The 24239-nt window shown below is 37.1% G+C and overlaps 1 protein-coding gene across 1 annotated transcript; it reads left to right on the plus strand.

Moving 5' to 3' along the window:
• Positions 1–8930: 8930 nt before the first annotated feature.
• On the plus strand, positions 8931–10195 carry LOC131146821 (ethylene-responsive transcription factor ERF027). Its single transcript, XM_058096617.1, has one exon. The coding sequence runs from the start codon at positions 9027–9029 to the stop codon at positions 9795–9797; it is 771 nt and encodes a 256-aa protein (XP_057952600.1). The 5' UTR covers positions 8931–9026; the 3' UTR covers positions 9798–10195.
• Positions 10196–24239: the final 14044 nt, after the last annotated feature.

The raw sequence follows: 24239 nt of genomic DNA on the forward strand, positions 1-24239 counted from the left end.
ATTCTTGAATGTAAGTGAGACCATATACTCATGGATTTTGTCACTAGGTTACCGCCGGTGCCGCATGGTCAAAATGCCATCTGGTTAATTGTTGAAAGGTTGACGAAGACAACGCACTTTCTACCCATTAAGGTTAGCTACCCTATGAATAGGTTAGCAGAGATTTACATACAGGAGATTGTTCAATCCCATGGAGTGCCGGTATCTATAGTCTCGAACCGTAATCCACGTTTTACATTGCGGTTCTGGAAAAGTTTATAGGAGGCACTAGGGACTTAGTTAGCATTTAGCACCGCTTTTGATCCTTAGATAGACGGTCAGATAGAGATAACTATTCATATACTTGAGGATATGTTACAAGCGTGTGTAATGGATTTTGGGGGTAGCTGGACTCAGTATATGCCATTGGTGGAATTTGCTTACAATAACAACTATCAGGCTAACATTGGTATGGCTCCTTATGAGGCACTTTATGGTAGGAAGTGTCGTTCTCCTTTATACTGGAGTGAGTTGGGTGAGAGGCGAGTTTTGGGGTCAGAAATAGTACAGCAGACGTACGATAAAGTCTGACTTATTCGAGATAGAATTAGTACAGCATAGAGTCGGTAGAAAAGCTACGCAGATACTCACTGCCGAGAACTGGAATTTGAAGTGGGTGATCATGTATTTCTGAAAATCGCACCGCTGAAGGAAATCATGAGGTTTGGGAAGAAGGGTAAGTTGAGCCTTAGGTTCATTGACCCATTTGAGGTACTCGAGAAGATTGGGTCAGTTGCCTATCGGCTGGCTTTACCATCATCTCTATTTAGTATTCAAGACGTGTTTCATGTTTCTATGTTAAGAAAATACGTCCCAGATCCTTCCCATATCATCAGCTATGCAGAATTGGAACTCAGTGGTAATCTAGCATATGAGGAAGCTCCAGTACGGATCTTAGATAGAAAAGAACAGGAATTGCGCAATAAAAAGATACCACTAGTAAAAGTCCTGTAGAGGAATCACGCGGTAGAAGAAGCCTCATGGGAGCTTGAAGGAGAGATCAGACAGAAATATCCCCACTTGTTTAGTGAATACAACAGTGATGTATAAATAAGGTAATAGTAATTTTCTTTTATTTAAACAGTGGAATTGTAATGTAGTGTATAGGATAGGTAGTATTTTGGTTTTAGGGAAATTTTCTTTTATACTTGTAATCTCCCAGAACTACCTATATAACCACGGTATTCCTCTGCCATAAGTTAGGGCAAATAATAAAATAAGTAGACCATTTTGCCTTTAAGGGATGATAAGTTTTATGAATAGTAAATTTCAAGGACGAAATTTTATAAGGAGGGGAGAATGTAACGACCCAAAGAATAATGGTATTTAAATGATAAAAAAGGAGGAAAATGGAAACAGGAATAGAAGGAGGTAGTCGACTTCGTCGACGACGTTGCATTTTTGATGTGATAATCCCAAGAAATTTTCCAAGCATCGTCGATGAACACAGGGGTTTCGTTGAAGAGGGTTCTTCAGGATCTCGACAACGAGAAGATACCGAGAGAGGATCTTTAGGAAGTCTGAAATTCATCGATGAGGGTGTAGATTCGTCAATGAACTTTCTACAGGACTCATCAACGAGGTGACGTGGCTCGTCGACGAATCCCACAATATAAATAGCCTAAATCCGAGTTAAATGCATAATTTTTAGCAAAATTCTCTCATTTTCTCTCTCCTATGGCCTCTCCCTTCTCTCTCTTCGATTTTGGCCCCGTTAGTCACTGGATCGATGATCTAAGGCCACCATGATGCTCCTAGGGAAGTTCTCTCCAAGTCTGCTAAAGCGGATCGTCGGTGGGACAAAGTTGAATTTCATCCCAAATTCAGGGTAAGGTCTTTTAAGTAAAATTTGACTTTCCAGTAGTTGAAGGAAATGCAGTAGACGTAGAAATAATGATGTTTCGTTCTGAGATATGTGATTTTCAGGGTGTTGAGTGGAAAACCCTGCGGGTGTAGGACTCATCATAGTATGGGATTTTTAGCAGAAATCAAGCATGGGAAATATGTTATGCTAGGTAATACTAGTATGATTTCAATATGAATTATATGTTTTTACCATATTATTATTTCACAGCAGGAATTTATACAGTTTATCAAATACGTTTAAAATGTTTTAAATTACTGTATGGCATGAGAATATGGATATAGTACAGAATTAAGTTTTTACAGTATTTTCAAGAATATATTTTATAGTATTTTTAGAATACCATGATTATACAGTTTTCAGTACCATGACATACAGTTTTACAGTTCATTTTAGAAATACAGTTGATATAGATATAATTTATCACAGCTTCATGGTTAATACAAATATTACAGAATCATGGTAAAATAGATAGATTGTATATAGTAATGTATTATTTAGTATCAGACCCTGATGAATCAGATTTAGCAGAGCACGGTACCGTTGCCATATATAGATATTCAGTATAGAGTGCAACCACCTATTCAGATAATACGTGGTAAGTAGGTTGATCAAATGCCCACGAGTGGACAGGCTCCCCATCAGATATAGATTGAGGAGGGCTGATCAGACTGATAGAGTATAGTGGTTTATCTTGGTCGGCTGGCTAGGGTAGATCTCGCCTTTAGGTCGCACAACCCTATTATGAGGGGTTAAATCATGACATATAACCATCCAGCGAAGTTTTCAGTTATTATTATGTATGTACAGTTTCACAAAAACAGGGAATATATGCATATCTATGATAAAAGTATTATGTATAGAAACCTAAAATACAGATATGTTAAGCAACATGGGAAGGTAATGGTTATATTATTTGTACTATATTTAGAGATTCAGGTATACGTGATTATATAAAAACAAATCTTCTTAGTATTGTAACTCATTTGCCACACACTAACAGTAGCATATTTCGTCTTACTGAGCGTCATCTCATCCCATTACTTTAATATTTTTCAGGTGATCCAGGTAGGTAAGCATATCAGGCTCGCAAATAAAGGGGCTTCAGTACTACTCTGTCTGTAGAGCGAGTATTTATGTATAGCCCTAGCCAGTTGAGGGTATTTTGGGAAACAGTCATATATGTATATTTTGGAGGACATTTTAGCACTCTAGTATTGTATATTTTCTTGATTGTGTTTATACGAATTTCGCTTCTTTCTGCTTAGGTTGATGGTTTGGTTTAATCTAGTAAGTATCAGAGCAATATAAATTTCATAATATAAAAAAAAAAAACCCAATTAAATAGCAGGTCATTACATCCTGAGTTGCGGATCTCTTCCTCTAACTCTGAGCTGCAGCACCTCTTTGCATACCACTCTCTATAATAGCAGCCATATCCACCACTTCTGGGAACGTCTGAGCCAGGAAGCCAATGGCTTGCTCAAATAAATTCTGTCTCAGGCCCTTTTCAAACATTCTTGCTTTCTTTTCTTCATCTGGTGCTAAGTGTGGGGCGAAACGGGACAACTCGATAAATCATGCAGCATACTGCGACACTGTCATCTGCCCTTGAGTCAAATGCATGAATTATGCTGCCTTCGCGCTCCGAACGATAGCAGGGAAATATCGCTCGAAGAATAATTCCTTAAACCGATTCCATGATACTGGCATTGCATCCGGCCTCTGCTCCTCAATCAAACGTGTTGATCTCCACCGCGCTTTGCCTCTTCTGTTAGTTTAAATGACACGAATGCCACTTTCTGCTCATATGTACATGCCAATACAGCTAGAATCTCCTAAACATCCTAAAGTCAATTCTCAGCTACCATCGGATCAGGTCCTCCAACAAAAGAGGGAGGTTTCATCTGCATAAACTGCTCGATCATGTAGCCATGCTCTCCTCCTTTCCTAGCCATCTCAGCCATCACTTGCTGAGTAATGTGGTTGCACTCTATTTTGTAAGTAGCAACGGTACCGTGCTCTACTGTATATATAATTGTCTGTAATTTCCACAGGGTTCTGATATCATGTAATACTGTATACATACATACATATATATATATATATATATATATATATATTTATCTTGTTGTTTTTAACATGATTTCAAAATAACCATAACATTATAATCTGAACTGTAAGATCTGGAATGTCTGATTTAAATATTTATAATATTTGTCTGTAATATTTGTAATATCTGTCTGTAATATATGTATTATCTATCTGAAATATCTGTAATATCTGTCTGTAATATCTATCTATAATATCTGTGATATCTGTCTAAGATATCTATAATATCTGTGATATCTGTCTGAGATATCTGTAATATCTGTCTGAGTGTTATGGTTTTTGGAAATCATGTTATTCTGAAAATGCAATAAATCTTACTTCCTGCTAATAAACTGTATAACTGGATATCTGTAACATTTCATAATCAACTTACTAAACTATAATAAACACAAACCACACATCTGTGTAATCAAAATTTCATGCTTTATATTTGTAATTTCTCTGACATAATAATACTCATGATATTCTAGAAAAATAACTGATCAATATGCTTGTAAATATACATGCATAATCTGCTAATAAACATTCTAAAAATACCCTAGCATAGCTTATTTCCCTTACATAATTTTTGAAGAGTCCCTACTGCACTCTGGCTCTATACCCACAGGGTTCCCCGCTCAACACCCTGAAAACAACATCCCCCAGAACAAAACATCATTATTTCTTTGCATACAACATTTCTTATAACTGTAGGAAAAGCTAATACTGAATAAATTGTCTTACCTTGAAATTGGGATAAATTTCAAACCAACTCCACCAACGATCAGCTTCGGCAAACTTGCAGAGAACTTTACCAAAAGCGTCGTGGTGGCCTCAGATCTTTGATCCGGTGAGAAACGGAGCCGGGATCAAAGAAAGAAGAGGAGGGGAGCATTTTAGAGAGAGAGGGTGATTTTACGCTGAAAATTCTGTCAAAGTCCAATTTTAGAAGTACTTATAGGCCTGGATTCATCGACGAGACACGTCATCTCGTCAACGAGTCCTGAAGAAAGTTCGTCAATGAACCTGCACCCATCGTCGATGAATTTCAGACTTTCAAAATCCCCCTCTCGGTATCTTCTCGTCGACGAGACATGTCTTCGTCGACGAGATCCTAATGTATCCTCGTCGACGAATCCCCTGTGTTCGTCGACGAGGCCCTAATTAATTTCTTGGGTTATTACAGTAATCTCCTAGGACCCTCCCTTGTAACCACGGTTTTCCTCCGCCATAAGTGAGGGCAATTAATAAAATTTCAATATTTTCCATAAGGTTGATAAATGTGATAGATAGCAAATTTCGAGAATGAAATTTTTGTAAGGAGTTTAAGGTTGTGTAGAGACTCAAAAAAATGAATTAATGAGAAAATAAAGAAAAGAAGGAAATTTGGTTTGGTGTAGAACAAACTATCGACAGTTTGGTGAGAGGCCAGAAAATCGTCAACGGTTTTGTGTAACCGAGCCCCAATAATGGTAACAACGGTTTGGTTAAAAAGTCAAACTGTCGACAGTTTTATCTAGCAGTGCTGAATTAAAAGGGAATCCTACAGCTCATTTCATTTAAACAAATCTCTCTCTCTCTCTCTCTCTCTCTCTCTCTCTCTCTCTCTCTCTCTCTCTCTCTCTCTCTAAAGCTACAAAACCCTCTCCCTTCTCTATTTGATTTCTCTCCAATTTTAGCCTGATTTGACGATCAGACACAACCATGGGGTCCTAGGAGTGACCCTTAGCAAATTAATCGGAGCAATTTTGTGTTTTAGGCATTCTAGGCACCACTTAAAAACTGAGGTAAGGGATATGAATTATCAGTTGTTTTATAGTTTAACTTGTTTTTTGGAGTATACGGGCCTTGGAAAATGTGAATATGATTATAATTCTGGAGTTGAGTTGATTGGACTAGGAAAATATGATTTCAGGACTTTGAGCTCCGAAACGCTGTGGGCATAGGTTTAGGATCTTCGCAGGAACTCTCTTAGTAAGCAGGTTAGGGGAATAAATTATAACATATATTTTTGAAAAATTAACTAGTGATTAAAGTATGTGAAATTGAGAATATGGATATTTTCCCTAAGATTATTATATTATGATTAGCAGACAAAATTGTGTGGCATAAAGAATATGAAATAATTGCTTTATACTCAAAATGTGATGAAATGAAATATATACATATACATAGAAATGATGTTATGAGATATACAAATACTTTTTTTTATATGGACATGCTAATATGAGATAAATTGACATGTTTTATATAGATATGAAGATATGATAAACACAAATAGGTTTTACTGAGAAATGATAATATATGTGATATACAGATATGTTTCTTATAGAAATGATGAAATATGATTTACAGATATGTTTTTACAAAGATATGATAAAATGTGAGATACATATATGTTTTACTGAAATAATGATATACATGACATGCACAGAAATATTTTATACAGAAATGTTGAATTGAGATACATATAGATATGAGATGAAATGAATACAGATATGATGGAAATGATACAAAAATGATGAGAATAATACTGATATGATGAGATATATAGACGTAATGAAATGTGAATACAGAAATGTGGAAATAAGAACCTTGATTAACCATAGTATACAGAGCACGGTGTTGTTCCCAATATTTGTAATTAGTGCAACCACACATCTGGTACAGAGTGTGGCGAGACATTCGATTGGGCCTGAGATGGGTTGTGTTACCCCCTAGGGTCCAGACCGAGATTGGGTAGGTCAATCGTACTATAGACGCGTTCCCCGTTTTGATCTAACCGGGTAGGCCAATTGCGGTTAGGTCCAGCCTTCGGGCCACACAACCCGGTCATGTGGGGTGAATACATGATGATGTGATGTGAATATCCTCAAGATGGTTACTCATTACAAACGTGATAATTGTATATCTCAGATATGATGAATAGTCATGAGTTACAGACGTGTAGTGTTATATGCTAGTGGATACTCATGAGTTAGAATATGGATATGGGGAAATGAAATGAGAATGAACAGGCATGAGTTACAGACATGTTATGCTATATGCTGGAGGATACTCATAAGTTAGAATATGAACATGAGAAATGATATGAAAACCTATGAGAATATGGGTTAGAATATGATTATGAGTATGAGAAATGACAGGGTACGCATATGATATAAGAAATGAATGAGTATGTATATGATATGAAAAATGAAAGAGTACGAATATGGTATGAGATATGAAAGCTTATGTATATGATTATGAAAATGATATGAAAGTTTATCAAACTATGTTTATATATATGATTATGAGTACAAACTCGTATGTTTCTCCCAGTTGATATAATTATTTAAATGAATGTATTATGATATAACCAAACTCATGTTGCCACACATTATGAACAATTTATTTCGTCTTATTGAGATGTGTCTCACCCAGAATTTAAACATTTTAGGAAACAAAGACAAACAAGCAGAGAGAGCTTCGAGGGAGAGGAGACCATAATACCCTAGTAATCACGGTAAGCATTTTTTTAGTAGGGGATGTGTTTTGTAGGATCCCCAGAGTATTTTGTGGATTTTTGGGAAATGCATATGGATTCGGGTATGTAAGGATGAATAGAACTCTGGTATTTGTATTTGGGATGGTGTATATATTGACTTCCGCTGTTTGGTATACTTTTATGAGATAGACTGATCACCCGATACCCTATCTCAAATCGAGTCATGTTGATATATGGTATCAAGGACATGTGGTAAATGATGGAATATTATTATTTATTATTTTATGGAAAAAAAATGGTAGAAAATCGCTTCGTCACAGGTTGTTTGTCCAGGAATAATCATGTTATAATTAGCTTCAAATAATAGTTCCACCTAATTATGGATTAAATTTTAGATGAATATTGTCTTAAAAATATATATTAATAATTAAAATTTAAATTTTTTTATATTTAAATTTTTTAATTCAGATTTTGACAAAAAAATTTTGAAAAATAAACTAAAAATTGAACAATTTTCTTTTGTGCAACACCAACTCAATGTGAGAATCCTTAACACACAAAGAGAGAGAGAGAGAGAGAGAGAGAGAGAGAGAGAGAGAGAGAGAGAGAGAGAGAGAGAGTACAATTTTAGTAACATTAATAAACAGTATTTTTTTCAATTTCTCATCATAAAATGCATTTTATAAAGGCGACTTGTAATTTTAGTGATCGTAAGGTCACGAGTTTGATTTTCCTTTTGAGGTATTACGCCGATGAATTACTAGGAATACGTCAAGGGATAAGTGGCTTTCACTACCAAATTTGATGTCGTACCATAATATTCAAAGTGACGCGATAATGGATGGGATACTCGGATAATTAAAAAAAAAAATTATAACCAACAAAATTAAATACTCTTCCCAGACATATTGTAGAACACCAACAATCCGGTGTTGTCATCTTTAATAAACTTAAAATTTCTAACAAGGCACCATCCATTATTTTCCCATTTATAAAACCGCGTAAATTCTATACTTTTGGGCATACCAAATTAAGAATGAGTGGAATGCAGTTTAGTGTCGCAGCAGCCTCCAATCCTGGTTCTAGCCGTCTCTTATATATATTCATTTTTATTTTTATTTTGTATTATCTTTAACGGCGAACTTGAGAAATATTAATGAAGAATGAAAAAGAAAATAGGAAAAATTTTACATTTTTAAATGTTTAGATATATGAAGAGAGAAAGGAGCCGGAGCCTCCGGTGTGGGTGGGGGACTACTGCTGTTACTAAAGTAGGGAACAGCTAATTACTAGCTTTACGCCTAATACGTGTGCGCGCTGTAACCTCTCATATCATAAGACAATATCGCTCCTCCTCTAGCTGACACCAGGGCTCCGCGAATTTCCCACGCTTTCTCCCCCTTCATTTTTCTTTTTTCTCCCCCCCTTAAAAAGCTTAAACCCATGCACATAGTCAGTCTACGCCAGCCCCGCCCACCCATCATTTTCCTTTCTTTTCTTTTCTTTTCTTTTCTTTTAATCCCATCCTCGGCTAATTATTATTACATGGATGATTTCCCATCCGATGTGCCCCAAACCCAAAGTCACCAACCCCCCTACCCCCCTACACCCGTAGGACACCTACTCCATCACCACCCTTCCCCCCCAATCCTTTTGGGTCATGGCCAACCACCGCCCCCCTCCTCCTCCTCCTCCTCCTCCACCATCCCCCATGATGAGCCGCCACCGCCACCGGCCGCGTCGCCAACCCTCCTATCCCTCGGCGGCCCGTCGGGCCACTCCACACCCCCCAACACTCCCAAAGGACACTCCAATTATCGGGGCGTCCGGGCGCGGAGCGGGAAGTGGGTGTCGGAGATACGCGAGCCACGTAAAACTACGCGCATATGGCTCGGAACGTACCCGACTCCCGAGATGGCAGCCGCCGCCTACGACGTGGCCGCTCTTGCCTTGAAGGGCCCTGATACGACCCTCAACTTCCCAAACTTGATCCTGTCGTACCCGATTCCCGCTTCCTCCTCTGCGGGCGACATTCGGAGTGCGGCCTCCAGTGCGGCAGCCTCGCGAAGGGTGAAACCGGAGGGCGGGGAGGGTCCGGAGCCCGGCGGAGCGGCGGAGAATGCGGTTGCAGCCGCAGGCACGGAATGCGCGTCGGGAGAGGAGTTCATCGACGAGGAGGCGCTTTTCGACATGCCGAATTTGCTGGTGGACATGGCGGAAGGAATGCTGGTGAGCCCGCCAAGGATTGAGTCGTCGCCCTCTGGAGATGATTCGCCGGCGAATTCCGAGGGAGAGAGCCTCTGGAACTATGATTAATTGATGAGCCGAGTTGAGGTCTGAGTACTAGTCCACGTGCGTTCATCTATCAATCAATAGAAGAAGACCTGCTCCTGCCAAGCCAAAAAGATAAGAAGAAGAAGAGAACCGCTAGAAGCCTAGAAATATTGGCAGCAAATTTTATATATCCAAAAATTTTATATATATATATATATATATATATATATATAAGAAAACATAGTGACGAGTGGTCAACCCTTGGTGTGTTGGATTTCGGGGACGATGAGGTATGCTTAGAATCTACTTAGCTTTTCTTTTTGCAGGGCTAGGTACTTGATTACTAGGTAAATTATCAGTATTAATGTACATATATAAATTAGAGCGTGATGTCATCCTTAGTCTTTTATAATATATATTTTAAATATATTTATATTGCAGTCTTTCCCTCTGCTTTGGTCTGTCAAAGTTTAACGCGTTTTGGTTCTTGGTCTATTAAGTGTTTTATTTTCCTCTTTCTAATTTTTTCAACTCTTTTTGTGCTTTTGGGTTTAATTTTTCTGTTGTACAAAGCAAAAATTGCCCTCGTTTCAACTTCTAATTTTACTTCCAACAACACACAGGAAATTTGCAATTCATTTCATCAAACTCCAAATTACCAAGCTTCAAAAACACGTAGTTCTGATATATGATTATACATATATATATATATATATATATATATATAGAGAGAGAGAGAGAGAGAGAGAGAGAGAGAGAGAGATGAAAGTAAAAATGCATTCCCTGTGTGCTACTGCTATCTAGCTTTCTGTCAGGTTCAGGGTATTTAACTATTTTAAAATTTTAAAAAACTTGCCAATAATTATGAGATAATAATTATAAAGGGGCCCAAACATGCATGCAGCTTCCATAGCAGATATTCATGAAATTTCCAACGACTGTGTTAATTGAAGACTGCCGGGATTCAACCACTCCCCCCACCACCCTGCACTGCTTGTGGACCTCATCAATCCTCTCACATTTTTTTTTTTAAATATATATATATACACACACACACTGATTGATCAGCGAGTGCGCGCCCGCCAAAACAGTTGACTGTTTCTAAAAATTAAGATGGAGAGCGTATCAGGTCGACTGTATATATATATATATATATATATATATATATCACGCTTATATAGATATGCATATCACGCTTATATATATATATATGCAGGACTACTGTTACGTACTGCGTGCAAATTAAGAAATTAATTGATTAAAGCGGGAGTAAAGTACTACTTTTAACCTATGCATCCGTGAAGATATTTATGTTGTTGTGAAACATTCATAAGTTTTCCTCAACTATTGAAGAAAGCTTTCCATTTTCTCACAGCTGTTGACTGAATTCTCTTGGTTGGGAAAATGGAATTGAAAAACCTGCACAAGGGCAGCTTTAAACTTGCCTACGGGTAAGTTCCTTTTCTCTTCAATGAAGCTTCAATTTTTCCGCAGGTAGCTCCATCGTGGCTAATAAAAACGTGTGAAAAGGATTTCTTTGGAAATTCGATCCGGCCGGCCATAGTTAAAGAAGAGGAAAATAGTTTCCAGGTGGTGTTGATTGATTAGACATCTGCATAATCCATAGAGATACTGGAGCCCTTTCGAGCTAATTATTACTGTGGAACCATTAATGCCACCCACCGTTTTTTGTCCAGACAAACATTGCCCTTCCCAACCTCAAAACTGATGTGGATCCAACACGTGTTTTCACACTTTATACTTACACACACACACACACACACACACATATATATATATTAACTGTTTTATATCTGATCTACCTATTGACAAATTGTATATTCTATTACATGTTAATCGGCCATAGATTATCTCGCTTGATTTGTTTTGTTAGATTCATAATTATGATATTATGAATCAAAATAATATAATTGATTATAAAGACGTTCATGGATTAAATTTATTAAGGAACATGCCTTACTTAATTTGTTTAAAAATAGTTTTTAAACTATTAATTTATATCTTCCATATTTAGAAATATAAAAATTATATTTTAAATAGTGAAATTTTTATTTTTGAAATTTATGTATTAAGAATAGCTATGTTTTCTACTTAAATTTAAATGAAGTTTACATTAATGATTGTATTTTAAAGAATAGTTATGTTTTTTATTTAGTAAGTGTTTTATGATTTTCCAAATTATAAATTCGAACATAACTTCAATTATTATGTCACGAAATAAGTAATGCTCTAAACTATTGGCTATACCAGTCCCTCTCACAATTGGCCTTCAAAGGACAGCTCATCAGCCAGTACTGCAATTGTGTCAAATTTGAATTCTCAAGAATAATTTTCTGTTACACATGTGCTCCATTTTCTATTTTGTAAAAGTTGAAATCTGCTACACAACATATTCCTTTCTTGATATATATAAATATCATTTTTGTATTGGAGATAATACATACAAGAGAGTAATACAATTCCTCTCAAGTCAGTTCATCATTTTGCTACTTTAGCATTCATACCTCTACTTTGTCAAGGTATCAAAGCACGCTAGGACTCATGTCCATCATTCCAGGCCTTTGAGCTCATAAAGCTTTTCTCCTATGATTGAAATTCCAGAACAACCAAAAATTTCTTCATCTCAAACCTCTGATACCTCTCTTTCCTTCCCCACAAACTTAATCATTGTCAAATTAAACCATGAAAATTATCTCCTGTGGAAGGAACAACTCATGCCATACCTCAAAGGACTGAATCTGTCAAGGTATGTTGATGGAACCATCATTCCTCCTCTATTGCTTGATGAAAATTCACAGCAACCAAATCCTGCTTACTTAGCTTGGCAACAACAGGATCAAACCATCATGAGTATTCTCATTTCCTCCTGGCCTCTCCGAGTCTTTGATTGCACATGTTCTTGGGGCTTCCTCTTCTCGCGAAATATGGAATATCCCTGAAGACCTCTTTGCTGCAAAATCCCATGCTTGCATTATGCAATTACAACTACAACTCACAACCCTAAAAGGGTTCAGATTCCATTGATATTTATTACCAGCGAGCCAAACTTCTTCAGGATACTCTTGTTATGACTGGTAAAATTTATCTCCTTCAGATTTTATTACATTTCTCTTTGTCGATTTGGGCTCAGATTATGATTATGTTGTCACCTCCATTACTAATCATGTGGAACCTCAGTCCAACTCAAGTTTACGGCCACCTTCTTACTCATGAATCTCAGTTAACACATCAGCAAATTGGTCTCACGACATCCCCCTAGTTCTCCGCCAATATCACTCAAAAACAACCTAGCAACTCCACCAGCTACCATATGGTCGATCCTCATCCAGATCTACAGCTCCTCTTCAACTTTTGTTTTTAGACGTATGGGGACTCGCACCATTGTTATCTCATGGTGGTTTTAGATACTATCTCTCCCTTATAGATGACTACAATAGGTATACCTGGATTTTTCCAATAAAATGTAAATTCAATGTAGTCCCAGTGTTTCTATCCTTTAAATGTCATGTAGAAACTCTTTTTAATACAAAAATTAAAGCATCACAATCTGATTGGGGTGGTGAGTTTAGATATCTCAATAATGTGTTACAATGTTTCGGTATTTCTCATCACATTTTTTAAATGAAAACCCTAATTTTATTAATAGACCTCACTTATGGCGGAGGAAGACCGTAGTTATAAGAAAAACATATGAGATTTACCAATGAACTAAAAAAAATCATCATAGACATCAAAACCAATACTCAAAAAAAAAAAAAAAAAACCAAAACCATTATCTAACTAAAACAATCTAAACATGCATATATGTAAAAACTAGAGAAAAATAAAGGAAAAACCATATGATGACAATAATGATACCTCTCATTTTACTCGACAGCACATCACATACAAAATTTTCTTATCCCTATGCTCACTCTCAAAAACATCAACACATTTTTTAGAATGGACTTACCCTTCTTGCTCATTCTTCCACACCTCACTCTTACTGGTTTGATGCCTTTGTCGCAACTGTTTTTCTAATTAATAGACTCCCTACTCCCATTTTGAATAACAAATCTCCCTTTGAAGTTTTGTTACATAAAAAATCAGACTACCTGTTTTTAAAAAAATTCGGTTGTCAATGTTGGCCTAATCTTAGGCAATATAATAATCACAAAATTAGCTTTAGGTCTCTCCCGTGTGTTTTCCTTGGCTACAACTCTTCTCATCATGGCTATATGTGCTTTCATATATGTTCCCACTGCACTAATGTACATATCTCATGAGATGTACTGTTTGATGAAACTAACTTCCCCTTTTCCTCCTTTACCCCAAGCCCATTTCCTCCCTCTCAACCCATTTCCTCGCATGTTCCCTTACCCCTCCTTTCCCCTTCTCACCCTCCTGGGCCTTCCCACAATCTTCATTTCCATTATCCTCGGCCTAGCTCATCCGCACATCGTACCATTAGTAATACATATCTCTCACACTTTTCCACTTCAACACCTCATAGTTAAAGCCCAGTTCCACTTAATTACCTCCACCCACCATTGACATCTCCGATCCTTTTTCAAGCCCAAGCCCACCCACTTCTAGGGCACCTCTCCTTCATCTCTTTTGGCGTCACCTCCCCATTCTATTCATCCCATGCAAACCAGAGCCAAATCCAACATCCATTGTCCCAAACTCAGAACTGACGGCACTATTTCCTGGCCTCTGCCTCTGGCCCATGCTACTTCCACTGCTGTTACAGATGAACTCACCTTTTGTTATTGATGCTTCCAAATTTCTCAAATGGATACGCGCGATGCAGCTCGAATTTGATGCTCTCATGGTCACTAATACATGGTCTATTGACTTTGATGTATTCCCAAGAGGGGAGTGAATTGGGTATTTAAAATTTATTCCTAAGTTTAGTTAATTCAAAAATAGTATTTCACAACTTAGGGTCTTTCTATATACACATAAACCCAAATGCGCAGATAATATGTGGAAATTAAATCATGCACTATAACATACACGTGTAGGAATATAAAGTGCTGAGAATATAAAGTACACGCACGATATGTTATCGGGGTTCAACCAACTAAGCCTACATCCCTGCCTCTAGGTCGCAAGCCCGAGGATTCTACTAACGCTTACTTAATGGTTGGAGCGGCACTAGTTACAATCAGGTCAATTAGCGAGGCTAACCTCAACCTACACCTTACCAGGATGGTGCACCTAACTTTCCTAACCGGGTCTAAGTCAATCCGGTACTATTCAACAGGGCTACTCTCCCTCTTCAGACTCATGCCAGGAATACAACAAATATTCAAATTTGCGTACAAACAAATGCTTCTTACACAAACAAATAAGTACCATTGTGCACCAGCATTAATCAATGCACATCAATGATATAGGAACATATAAGCTCAGTGATGTAAATATGTGCAATCAACACTCAGTCTAATAATTATTCTCAAGCAAGCACTGGAGTGTGTAACCTAGTTTTTCTTTGAAACACAATATAGAATATTTCAATATCAATCGAGGGTTTCAAAGATGCTAGCAAGATTATTCAAACAGCGTCAAAAATATTTTCTTAATTTACTAGGCACAAGAGATGTTTGAATCCTAACTTGTAAAAATGATTTTGCACACAAAAGAATGGGCTAAGGTAATTTGCAAAGTGAATGCAAAAACCTACAAACCACTTAGTTTCCCCACACTAGATTTATTAGATTAAATTCGTAGGTAAACTTTTGCTTAACTCTCAATATCAAACATAATCAACAATCAACACAAGTGAGAGTGTATGCGTTAGCATCTATCTTTGAAACAACATGCATATTATAATTTCAATCACAAATATAGTTTCAAAGATTTCAATAGCTCAATCAAATATCTCAAACAAGATTTTCAAAAGCTCAAGCACAAGAGATATTTTTGAAAAATAAGCTTGTCAAAAATATTTTTCTTCACAATACAAGACAAACTTTTGAGTCTTGCAATGAGAATGCAAAGACTCACAAGCTTAAGAAGGTTTCTCCAAAAATGAATTTATGAACTAAATCACTGGGGAAAATCTTTGGGCTTAACTCTCAAGAAAATCAACAAAGCAATCGCAAGTGTGAGAGTATAAGCTAGTGTAGGATCTCTCAAGATACTCTTACTCAAAAGGATTTGGGAAAAGAATGATCATATGGATGAGTACATGGATTGTGTATAAAGAAAGGGCATTCAAAAATTTGGAGAGAATTTTCTTAATCTAACTCCCTAATCTTGTCTTAAATTTTAGCAAATGATCCCATATATATAGACATGCGAAGAATTATGACCGTTAGGGACATGAAGGGTATTATTAGGATTGTTTTAAAACGTTTTAGCAAAGCTAACCCTATTTCAAAAATTTAGCCGCAGTAAAAAAACTTGTCCAACCCGAAAGTATTAGTCTACTGAACTTAAGGTTCGATTGACCAAGTGACAAAGTTCGGTCAACCATGGAAAAAATGAATTGAGAATTTGGTCAACCGGACTAAGGTTCTTAAAGGTGATTTTTCCAAATATCCACGGTTCGGTCGATTAGATGATTTTGAATTAGGTAGTTCGGTCGACCAGACAGTTGGAATACGTAGGGGTTCGGTCAACTAGAGCGCTGCCCATATAAATCTGGTCAGTCGACCAAGGGGCCAAAACATTGACCCAAGGAGGTTTGGTCAACCAAACTGAATAAACTTGGCTAGGTTTGGTCAACCGTACTGTGGTCAAATAGTTTACCACTGGCTAGTTCGGTCGACCAAGCTGAATAAGCTTGGTTGGGTCCGTCGACCGAACTTACTTATTTTGTCCAATTTATTTCAATTATTTCCTCTGATATTATAAGTAATTATGGGGACTATTTTGTGCAAGTGTGTAAGGACTTAGGGTCAGTTTACGATCTAAGATTTTCAATTAAACCTAAAAAACCTAGCTTCGGTTGACTAAAGTCAGCCCTAAAGTCATTTGATTAACCTATGGTCTGTCTACAATATTTCTGAACTTACAAATCCTACATGCATGATATGCAGTAATTATTACAGACCTTTGAAATGAAATTATTACAAACCCAAAATATATTAAAACAAATAATGAATATGTCGGGTATTCACTTCTTTTCAGGTTGTCATATGTCATTATATGAATTTGTCAATAAGAACCTGCACACAAGCTTGCAACCATTAAATACCAGAGTATTTGTCATTATCAAAACTGAGAATGACCCATAGGGTCAACATGGTCATTGGTTCCTACTATCTCTTCTCAGAACATTGTTGGTTGTCGACGGATTTTCAAAACCAAGCATTAGTCGAATGGCTCCATTGAATGGAGGAAGGTCAGATTGGTAACCAAGGGCTACAGTCAATTTGAAGGTTTGGACTACAATGAGACGTTCAGTCCTGTGGTAAAGCTGACTTCCATCAAGTTAATCTTATCCATTGCAATTTCCTTTGGTTGGCTAATTCACCGATGCCTTTTTGTATGACACTCTTGATGAACATGTGTTAATGACTTAGCCACCTAGGTTTGTAAACCCTCAATTCCCTAAATATTTTTTCAAGCTCAATCATGCTTTATATGGCCTTGAACAGACTCCTCGCTCTTGGTATGCACGTCTTAGTTCTTGGCTGCTCGAATTGGGCTTTGTCGCTTCCAAATCAGACACCTTCTTGTTTATTTATCACCACCACTTTGTGGTTCTCTATTTACTAGTCTATGTGGATGATATCATGCACACTAGCTTTGATTCGAGTCTTCTAGCTCACCTTATTTCGATTTTAAGCACTGATTTTCCTATTAAGGATCTGGGGTCTTCACATTATTTCTTGGGCCTTGAATGCAATCGTAGTGATATTGGTCTCATGTTATCTCAAAGGAAATTCATTTTGGACTAACTCAAAAAGACAAATATGTTGAACTGTAAACCTGTTAGAAGCCCCATGCCTCCTTTCACTAAGTTGTCTGCTTTTGATTCTACCTTTGTGGAAGATCCTTCCTTATACCGCAGTGTAGTGGGCATTTTGCAATACTTTCTATTCACTAGACCAGATATTAACTTCTTTGTCAACCGAGTTTATTAGTTTATGCATGCCCCATGTGTCTCCCTTTGGCAAAGTGTTAAGTGTATTTTGCACTACCTAAAGCATACACCTATGGACTACTCGTTACACCTTCTCCTCATCATTTTCTAGCCGCCCACACCTATGCCAACTGGGCAAGCTGCCCAGATGAAAGGAAATGTAAGAACCCGAACCATGATATAGGGGTTAATTATGTAAAATAGGGGTAAAAATGGAATTTCACAAACTTCTTCGACGAAGGCTGAAGGCTTCTCATTGACGAAATTCAGGAGCTCGTCGACGAGTGAATTCCGATAGGTCTAGGAAAATGTGAAATATCTGGCTCATCGACGAGGCTGCCAATTCCTCGACGAGGCTAGTGAAGAATTCGTCGACGAGGACCCCAATTCATCGACAAATCTACTCGGGTCAAAGGTGCTATAAATGAGATTTTGGGTTGCTTTGGGACTAAGTTTCCCCAAAGACTCTCTCTCTCTCTCTCTCTCTCTCTCTCTCTCTCTCTCTCTCTCTCTCTATAACTCTCCCTACACTCTCTCTCTGTAGATTCCTTCACCGATCATTGATGGAATTGGGAATTTGAAGTTACTGTGAGGATCAAGGAAGGAATCTCTACGTTTCTAGCGGATCGAAATTCCGTTTTGAGCGTTTTCGAGTTTCGAGCTAAAATTGAGGTAAGGCTCGGTTTTCGTTTCTGATTCGGTATATGTATAGTAGTACGGATTGTAAGCATGTACTGTACTGTGGTTTGTAGGTTTTGGAGTCTCAGTTCGTAGTTTTGGGGACCGTAAAGTTCATAGTTGGAATTCGGGTTAAGGTAAGGGGATTCAGTTTATATCAGTTCATTTTCGAAATCAGGATCGGTAAGCTTGTAGGCTACGATCGTATGTATGTTTTGGCTACTTATTTAGGGAAATCTATCAAGTAAAATACGAGATTTTCTGGTTATAGTTTTTGAGAAAAATTGAGGATTTCGGGTATCATCCCTACTTTGTTTTGGAAACTGTTGGTTATGCTAAAATTGTACTATTGAGGTGACCGTAATCCATATTTTCATAAACTGTATACTTGAAATTGTAATAGATATGATTTTTCGTAAACCAAATAAGTGTGGTATGTATGAATGTATGTATTTGTTCCAAGTATTTGTAAAATAGTTATGTGGCGGCTTATTATCGTACGCTGAAATGTATAGGAACGTGAGTTTCAAAATGATTCCAGGGATTTGTAAAACAGTCATGTATCGGTTAACTACCGTGGGCGAGAGTGGCCGGCTCTATATCCGGGGTGTGAAATATCACCAGTATGATCCGGCTGGTCACCAAAGGGTGTGTTTTACACCGTATGTAGCAATGTAATCATTGTGGGCCTAGGTCGTTGAAGCATAGTTGTGCATGCGGCAATGTAATCGTTGTGAGACTAGGTGACCTTGTGTAGTTGCGTATGTGGCAATGTAATCATTGTGGGCCTGAGTCGTCACTTCGTAGTTGCATGTGTAACAATGTAATCGCTGTGAGACTAGGTGACCTTGTGTAGTTGTGTATGGAGCAATGTAATCACTGTGCGCCTGGGTCGTCACATTGTAGTTGCGTATGTACCAATGTAATCAATGTGAGACTAGGTGACCTTGTGTAGTTGCGTATGGAGCAATGTAATCACTATTAGGCCTCGGTCGTCGCAGCGTAGTTGTGTATGTAGCAATGTAATCGCTGTGAGACGAGGTGACCTTGTGTAGTTGCGAACTAGTATGACGACACTGACCCTATGTTTTGGGTATCGTATGTACTGGAATGGTTTTGTGAAAATACTGGAACTGTATGTATATGTATGAAACTGTATGGAAATGTTTCAAACTGTATCATATCTTTTATAGTGTTATGAAGTATGTAAAATAACACCGGTATATCACACACTGATATAGCCTGCTTTCTTCCTTACTGAGAGGTGTCTCACCCCGAATGTACGTACAATATTTTTCAGGTCCCTCAAGTAGCCGTAAATAGCATCCTAGCATCTGAGAGCAAGGGTGTCGTAGCTACTCCTAGTATCTACTAGGTACGAGTTTTGGTATCCAGGTTGTCGGGATAGTTTTTTGGACACCTGGGGTATGTGTTATAATTATGGGAATGTATATCCTAGTTTTTATAGACTTTTGTATGATACTGTTTATGTATAAAAGACCGTTTTTCGCTGTGTATTTTTGATGAGTATGGATTGGTATGTATATGTATATAGGGCAACCATGTACCCCACGGGGTCAGACCCTCTTATTTATCATGTACGTTTAAATTGATACAAAGACAGGTTAGGTTACTTAAATTCACACCTGGGATCCACTTGCGGGTTTGGGGCGTGACAGGAAATCAACTAGTGGCTATTGTATCTTTTATGGCAAGATCAAATTTGGTTTCATGGAGCTCAAAGAAACAACTCACTATATCTAGATCTAGTACGAAGGTAGAATATAAAGCTCTTACTCATGTAACCTGTGAATTATTGTGGTTGCAATCACTTTTGTCTGAGCTCGAAATTTTCTTGTCAAAGCCTCCCACTCTTTACTCTGATAATTTGGGGGCTACATATCTCTCCATGAATCTTGTGATTCATTCCCATACCAAACATGTGGATATTGACTATCATTTTGTCTATGATCGAATTCACGCAAAAGATCTTCAAGTCTCTTTTCTCTCCAGCAAGGATCAACTTGCCGACATTCTTACAAAGTCCTTATCAATTTCAAGGTTCTCAACAATTCGATCGAGCCTCACTATTCTTACAGACATGTATGGCTCGCGGGGGCATATTGGCAATACCAGTCCCTCTCATGATCAGCCCTCAAATGACAACTCATTAGCCAGTACTACAGTTGTACCAAGTATGAATTCTCAAGAATAATTTTCTGTTACACATGTGCTCCATTTTCTATTTTGTAAAAGCTGAAATCTGTTACATAGCATATTCCTTTCTTGATGTATATTAAAATCATGTTTGTATTGGAGATAATACACACAAGAGAGTAAAACAATTCCTCTCAAGTCAGTTTATCATTTTGCGGCTTTATCATTCATCTCTCTACTTTGTCATAAACCAAGGAAAAAAATATTCTTAGGAATGATAAGTTATCCCCTAATCACCGTAAATTATCTAATTCGAACTACCACTTAAGTGAGTCAGATATAAATTTAAATTTACTTTCCCTCTAATCTACCTAATCTGCCACGAATATCTGATTCACTTTGTTAAGCCTTAATCTATAAATAGTTATATTTGCAGTTGCTTTTAAGTGGTGCCCAACAACTTATTTCCAATTGATTCTAAAAAAGTACCTTTTACAAGTAGAATCTATAATAGTACAAGTCAAATATCACTTAACTTTTTTTAAAAGTGTTTATTTTAAGTGATAAGAACGATATGCACTTTTCTTTACGTGATTTAAAATGGAGACTGGGTTCTATAAGAGTAATTAGATGCTTAAGTCGAGAAGAATTTTAGAAAGAATGTAAAGAGAATGAAACCTTTGGAGGGTTGGGCCACCTACTTTATCCTTAGGGCTATATTCATTTGTACTCTGGCCAAAAAGTTATCTTAGTATGTAGTTTAGCAACTTGTAAGTTGTAATGGTGTAACAAATTGACCATCACCAAAATTTATGCAATACCTTTTGTAATTTTGTAGAAACCCAAAGATGTAGACTTCAGAAGGAAATGGGTATACCCCTAATAAAGGAGGGAAATAAGGGCAACAATTCCCTCGTAATGAAAATATAACCACTTATTTAAAGGGCATTTATTTTTTAAGGATAAAATCTAGCACAAAAAAAAAAAAGAAAGATAGCACGACCATCGCTACAATTACTAATTAAGATTACTTTAATTTTGAGTTTGAAAGTCAAAGAACGCCCTTTGAAGGGCCAACAGAGGCCTCTCATACTCTTTTCCTCCCTATTGCATATGATTCATTGTCAGCAATTTGTAAATGCAAAGATTGAGACTAGGGCAAATTTTTTTTGGGCCAACAAATATCCTTTTTATCGTAATGGCAAAATAGTTTCTCAATACAAATACATGTCCCAGCTATGCTTTTTTGAGGGGAAAAAACCCTGCAAAAGCAATTTAATTTTTAATTTTCCTGACATTAAAAACCCTAGATTTGAAAAATAAATAAATAAATAAATAGATGCCAAAAGCCCCACAACCTATTGTATTTTCAAATTAATATCATATATATATTTACATTATGTCTAAAATTAAATAATACAAACTTCAAATGATGTGAATATCTAAATAAATTCACATATGTAATTAGTGACTATAAATTTATATTTCCCCAAGCAGTGCAGATGAACAAAAGTTCCATATACTAATAGAAATTCTGTGTGTTCACATTTCATGCATGGAAATGAAGGGATCCTCCGACAAACACTGTTAATTTTTTTAATTAATTTGTTGATGCCTCCCTTGAACTTAATTAGAGTGGGATTGACAACTTTAAAAATCAATAATCAAAATGCAAATGCAAATGCATGAATCCACCCATGTTGGTGCTGGCCGACCTGCGGAGACCTTCCTTCCTACTTCCTTGATTCCTTCTAAGGAAATTAGGACCACTGCCGACCCCAAATCAGCCGGCGCCGGAATAACTTACATGAATTAAAAAACAACGAAGGAAAAGTCAAAAACAGTCGACATCTATGGTGCGGCTTGGACTGCTCCCAAACACAATACACTTCGACTGGTTTTGACCATTGACACCCCACCCCACCCCACCTGTCTACATCCATCCAACCATGCATCTCTCTCTCTCTCTCTCTCTCAGACGTGCACTGATTGGTTTTCGACTGTTTATTACTTTAGATTAATCTTTGCACATCACTACTAAAATTATTTTAGTTAACGTTATTTAGATGCCCACTTTATGTATTTTTCTTTTCTTTTTTTATTTATTACGTCAGGTGTCCTCAGCCGGCATCTACCAGATTACCCTGAAATGCATCACATCCAAGACTAATCCCTCGCTCCACAGAACCCACCCCAATGCCCTGCAAGGGGTAAATCGAGATTTGCTCAATCAGGTAAAAACTTGTTAAAGTTTGCTTCGGTTCGGTTTTTGCATTACTGAACCAATATGTTGTGCTCCGTCAAACTGACTAATTATATAATATTGTTGTTCTCACTTTTTCACTTTCTCACATTTTTTAATGCAAGTATATATGCATATATCCATGTATATGCAATTTTTTTTTTATTTCTTTTTGTAATTTAGTTAACTTTATTTTTTGTGTATGTAGCATTGACTTACTAACACTTATTGTAATTATATTGTTAAACAAAATGTGGCCTCAAAACTAAAATGTCAATATATTAAAGTGTTTTCGAATATGAAGAAAATGAAGATGTTATAAGTATGGAGTAGCCATTAGTTAGTGCTAGAAAAATGAATGTTAGCTAGCTTGTGCAACAAGCTAGGTGACTTTTTTTTACATCTTTATTTTTAGTTCAATCAATATTAGTATAAAGTTACGTTTGGAAGTGTTAGCACCAGAAGAGTCCATATATGTGTGTTATATTTGTATATGACTCTTATACTTAGTGGGATTCACAAATAAAGGAAGAAAAACATGAGTTTTGAAATATTCTTAAGTGGCAGCAGAAGACTCGTCGACGAGTGTCTTGTACTCGTCGACGAGGAGATCCAGAGAACAAGAAAAGCTCAGAGATCCTTAGATACTGAGAGTCGAACATAGGCTCGTCGACGAATGTCTAGTTATCATCGACGAGTGTCCTTCTTGGTCTTGTCGATGAATCTCATGTTCTCGTCGACGAGAAGTTCTCGGCTGCGAGCAATTTTTTGAATTTTAAATTTGAACGTTAGGGTGGTTGGGTAATCGGAGGGAAACCTCTAAAACATTATTATATATATCATTCTAGGCATGTATTGAGTGAGGGATCATTTTGAAAAGTGTATTGTGTACTTCGAGATTTTCATAGTAAAACTTGTGTGTCATTGCTTCTGTGGGTGTAGACTTCACCGAACCACGTAAATCTTATTGTTGTTCTTGTTGTTTAACATTTTCTAATTGTGTTGCATTTACTTGTTGTAATAATTCCACTATGTTTCATATTTACCCTATCCATATCACAACAGTATGTTTGATACATATAGGTGAGCACCAACTTGATCTAAAAACTTAAGTCTATTGGGTTTTGGGCCCAACCATATATATAAACGCCCATCATCCACTCACTTTTTTCAATTTGGGATAAACTCACGAGTGAAATTATCAGCAATCTCCCTCTCACTTATGAGTTCCAATTGCTCCCCCTTAAACGGAAGTTGCCCACTCATGAATTTCAACAATTCTTCCTTGAACAGAAGTCTTTTTATCCCT

The sequence above is a fragment of the Malania oleifera genome, chromosome 13 (genome assembly GCF_029873635.1).
Source record: "Malania oleifera isolate guangnan ecotype guangnan chromosome 13, ASM2987363v1, whole genome shotgun sequence".
Taxonomy (NCBI): Eukaryota; Viridiplantae; Streptophyta; class Magnoliopsida; order Santalales; family Ximeniaceae; genus Malania; species Malania oleifera.